Source organism: Felis catus, chromosome C1 (assembly GCF_018350175.1).
Source record: "Felis catus isolate Fca126 chromosome C1, F.catus_Fca126_mat1.0, whole genome shotgun sequence".
Taxonomy (NCBI): Eukaryota; Metazoa; Chordata; class Mammalia; order Carnivora; family Felidae; genus Felis; species Felis catus.
In genome coordinates this window covers 107,329,271-107,334,129 of record NC_058375.1, presented here as the reverse complement: position 1 = coordinate 107,334,129, position 4,859 = coordinate 107,329,271, and the positions used below count along the sequence as shown (strand labels likewise).

General features: G+C 47.4%; 1 protein-coding gene across 1 annotated transcript; it reads right to left on the bottom strand.

The window, feature by feature from the left end:
- Nucleotides 1-1,243: 1,243 nt before the first annotated feature.
- SPRR4 (small proline rich protein 4) lies at nucleotides 1,244-1,474 on the bottom strand. Its single transcript, XM_011285160.2, is given in 1 exon segment — nucleotides 1,244-1,474. A coding segment is annotated over 1 exon segment (231 nt).
- Nucleotides 1,475-4,859: the final 3,385 nt, after the last annotated feature.

Here is a 4,859-nt window from a genome sequence, read left to right as displayed (position 1 = left end):
GAATAAAGTTCAATGGAGAAATTCTGGCTGTATATTTGGCTGCTCCTGCCCACCAAGGGCCTCGCCTTCAAACTCAGCTCTTTATATCTGGAAGTTTGCTGCTTCTTTTCAATACAGGCAGCTGGTCTTGTACCAGGGTGAGGAAGCCAGCTGGAGAAATAAGACTTCTTTCATAAGCCACATAAAGTTGTACTGACTGACAAGGCAAACTGTAAAATTGCACACACTGTGTACAATCACACCCGTATCCCTAGAACAAGTTTTCTAACAAAATGACCATGACATCCAGACTGAGACTCAGGCTAGACTGTCTTGGGAGAGCTCTGGAAAACCAGCATGGCAGAGTGGGAAACCAAACTCATAGCAGAACTTGCTAAATATTAGATGGGTGAGTGATGGAGTTTGAATTAATGAACAGATGAATAGAAAACACATAAACAAATATATGAAAAATTCATTTGCACATGTCTGTAGATGTGCTTTGAGGTACTCTTATATCTTACAGTATGTTTTTTCTGTTTTTTTCAGAACAACAACTTCCGAAACACAAAAGCCACAATTGTCAAGTAGGCTGGGGGCTTCTAACAGTAGGAGTTAAACTGTTCCTCCCTTTGTCTTTCCCTAGATACAACTACTTAGCAAGGGCCTCCCAGACTCTGGCCAAACAGACCCTGGGCTTTCTTTCCTTCAGGATCTGACCTTCCCCATCTTTGGTTACCAGAGCCACAATACCCATGAGGATGCACTCCCAGCATGTGTATGCTTCACACTCACTTCCCTAAAATGTTCCCTCTGAACCAGTGAATGGGTCGCAGACTGGAGCAGGATGCAAGGATGTAAAGCATGGAATTATTAGGGGAGGCAATAGAAGAAAAGTTCATGGAAGGAGGGTTGGAAGAAAGAAAAGGCAGAAGCTATGCCTCATTACTCAGGGTGGAACCCTGGAAGAAACCCAGATGCATCTGTTGCTTTGGGACATGGATGGGGCCCTAGCTGTGGCCAAACTAGAAGCTGGAGAGGATAAGGGCTCCTCATATCCACATGGAAGAGTGTCAGGGCAGGATACAGAGGAAGACTTGACCAATGCTGAGTGGGAGAAAATCCTGACAATGCTTCATTTGACCCTGGGCAGAAAGGGGTGGGAGAGGAGGGCAACTCTTGGGGCTGGAGGAAGAGGAGCAGGAGGAAGAGAGGGCTCCTTCTGCTAGCGTGGATGTGGGGCAGGCGGTACCCCAGTTCATCCTCACTTCTGTTTACTCTTGGGTGCTTGCTGGGCTGAGGAGCACTTGTGCTAGGTGGGCACAAATGTGCCCTTGGGTGAGTATTGCTTCTTGGGCTGGGGAGCACATGGATCTTTGATTTGGGGTGCACACATCTCCTGACACCTGACGGAGGGTGGCTGACAGGGCTGCTTCACCTGCTGCTGGGCCTTCTGAGGCAGGTGCTGGATCGTCTGCTGCTGCCAAGAAGACATTGCTACAGGGACAGGGCAGCCTGAAAGAAACCTGACAGCGGACATGAGAAGGGCTCCCTCCACCACCTTCCCTCTGACTCCTAGAGCAGTGTTTCCTTACAATAGCCAAGGACATGGTAAGTGATTAATAACCTCAAATTGGTCAATGGATTGACTCGCACACACCCATGGTCATCTTCCTCTCCCTTTCTTCCTTTTGCTGTGCTGTTCTGATTTCCTATTTTCTTTCATTCTCCCATGGACTCCTGACTTAACTGAATACATATTTGATTTCTCAGTCTTCCCAGGAAACAAGGTCAGGTGCTGAGTTGAGGATTAAAAAGTAGCGCAAACATTTGTAAGATCCAAGCGTGAGGCTGCCGTGGGTAGTGCAGTGAGTGCCAGCAAGGATGGAAGGGTGTGCAGCAGAGGGCAGGAGTAGTCCCCTTCTTGGAGGGAAGTGTTGTGGTGTGGAAGTGACTGGAAGAAAGCCTGTTTCAGGAACTGCAAGGCCTGAATTGTAGTCCAGGCTCCACCCCCTGACTCACCATGGCATGCTCCGCTGTCACTTAGTGTGGCCATAGGATGGAGGTTGTAGCCCTCCATGGAGAACTGGGGACTAAAGATCACATAGATCACTGGAGGCCAGGGACTAGACAAGGATGCTTCACCAAGAGGCAGCCTGGTTCAGTGGAAGGAGGACCGACCAAGAAGCCACAGACCATGGGTTCTAGATCAAGACTTGCCGTGCACTGGCCAGGCGTACCTCTGGGCAATCTGTGTTCTCTGGACTTCCATGCCTTTGTTTGGAGGATACTGATCTGGAAAGATCTCTGAGGCTTCCCAGCTCTGACCCATGTCTGTGTTTTTCTCTTTTCTAAATTTGTAGTTATGATGATTATAAAGGGAAGCATAGGTTCCTGGTAGCAATCGTCATAGTGAGGCATAGGAGTTTCAGAGTGTAAAATGAAATATATAATATGCTGTTTCCATAAACCTAAAAGCAATGTTGGAAAAGCTAAAAGGCAGAAATGGTATAAGAACATTTGGAGGAGGCCAGAATTGCTACAGAAGGCTATAGCTCTAAATATCTACCCTCAATGAGAAAAATCCTTTTGCCAGGAAGTGAGACCCAGAATCAGGAAATTAGTCATACTTAGCAATGGTGAGGGATGGAGATTGCATTTCCTAAGTAACAATTAGTGTGACATTTCTTTAATTGTCACAAGGCTTATGTCACTTCTCTGATTACCCAAGAATAGGACAGGAGTTTGCCTAGGGGCTGGAGACAGCTGGAGGAGGAGGAAGGGCCCAGCAGGAGGAATGCGTTCCTACTGCTCAGAGGCACAAGCAGGGCCCCAGGAGAGGATGCTAAGCACAGGCCCCAGACCAGCCTCTCCTGGGACCTTTATAAGGCCCCCAGCCTGCCACAGGCACCTGCCTGGCCCTGGTTGCCTCCTCCAGGTGAATTCCTCACCCACTTCTCCCACCTGCACTTCCCCAAGGACTTGCTTTACTGGCCAGTTTTGATGGAAAACACCCCCAGATATTGTGGCCTTCTGGGTCGCTGTGTAGACAAGCAGACTTCACCTACTTAAAGGTGTCTGCTGAAATTCAAGGACTCAAAATCTTTAAAAAAAAATGAAACAAATCTGAGGTGCAGTTTGCTGACTGGGAGTTGGAAGAAACACTGAGGAAGGAAGAGGAATAGAGGAAATAGGGGCTTGGACCCCTTCCGGCAAAAATATGAGCATCACTTTTGCTGCTATTGCTGTCACTTACCGAGCATGATTGACTGCCATGGTGCAGCCTAGTGCTGAGATCGCTTTTCACACCCATTGTTTCCTTTTAAATTTCTAGCCCCCAGAAGGCAAATGTCATTGTTACCATTTTGCAGATGATAAAAGTGAGGTTGGGAAAGATCACATGGCCAGTAAACAGCAGGGTTGGGATTGGAACTCAGATTTGGATGATTCCTAGAACCCAAACATCATAGGGAGAAGTCAAAACTCTAGGCACAAAGGCCCCCAGCCTCCACCCCACACAGTGCTTATGACTTTCCCAACACAGCTGAGACTGCTATGTGTTTAGGAGCCTTCCACTCGAGCACAAGGACAAGAATGTGAATGGCACCATGGTGTCCCTAAGCTTCATCAACATGTGTTTCTGTCCCCCACCTGCCCACCAGGAATCAGCTGCTGATGGGTATCAGTGGGGGGCAAAAGAGTGGGGAAGAATTTGGCCAGTGGGGTAGGGTTGCCAGATAAAATACAGGACACCCAGTTCAATTTGAATTTCAGATAAACAGAATTTTTTTTGGTATAAGTATGTCTCAAATACTGCATAAAACACTCTTATAGTTCAAAGTTACTTGCTAATCTGAAATTCACATTAAACTAGGAAGGCTGTATTTTTATTTGATAAATCTGGCAATTTACTCAAGGGCCTATTTAGATGGCAGGAAGGAACCATGGTCCTCCACTTGACCTCATAGGCCCTGGGATGAAGAAGGCAGGACTGCCCTAGGAAGCTGGTCTACCACTGCCTCAAACCTCAGGACCCAGCTGGACTAGAGACACTGATGTACTCATCTCTGTCATTATCAGATCAAAAGTGTAAGTCTGCCTGAGAAAAATGATAGGCACACCCCAAACTATTTTCCAAAGCATTTTCGAACCCCATGTCTTATTTAATAATCATGGCAATCCTGTCAGGCAGCGGCACGATTTTACAGTTTGAAAAAGTGGATCCAAAAAAGTTAACAGACTTGCTCAACAACATACAGTGAGCAGGGGTGGAGCTGGGTGAGGCCCTGGTCCGGGGCTTCTCTCCTCTGCATGGCAGTGGCCAGCTTCTCAGAGGCAGACAAGTGACTGTTGCTGGGTGGGGTCATGACTCAAGATCTTTCCTGAACTTTCTATTATATGTGGCTCAGTTTTCAGGGTCAGCCTCACTTAAAAGTTAGCCCTTCCCTTAATTTCCTATCCTGGCCAGTCCTTCACCCCATGTCTCGAAGCCTAACGACTTTAAGAATGTAACATTCTGGGTCCCAGATTCCAGGCTCTTCATTCCACCTTTGCCACCTCCACATCTCAATTCTGGGCCCCTGTTCCACAGTGTTTCCCTAGATGCAAGCCCCCCAGAAAGGAAATAAATATGCAGCAAGACAGATTTGGCATGGGCACAAAGCAAGGCATTGTCACAAGCCTGGCACCTAGAAGGCATTAGTAGTACATGGACAGTTAGTGCCCTACCTTCATGGCTCAGGCACCAGCACGACCTTCTAGAATAAACTGTAGTCCTCACCTTCCCCAGTCTGCTCACTGACTGCCTGTTTGGCCAATAAGCAACTCCTGCTTAGTTTTGAGAACTCTCTCTAGTGCTAGAAACTGGCACACAACACAAC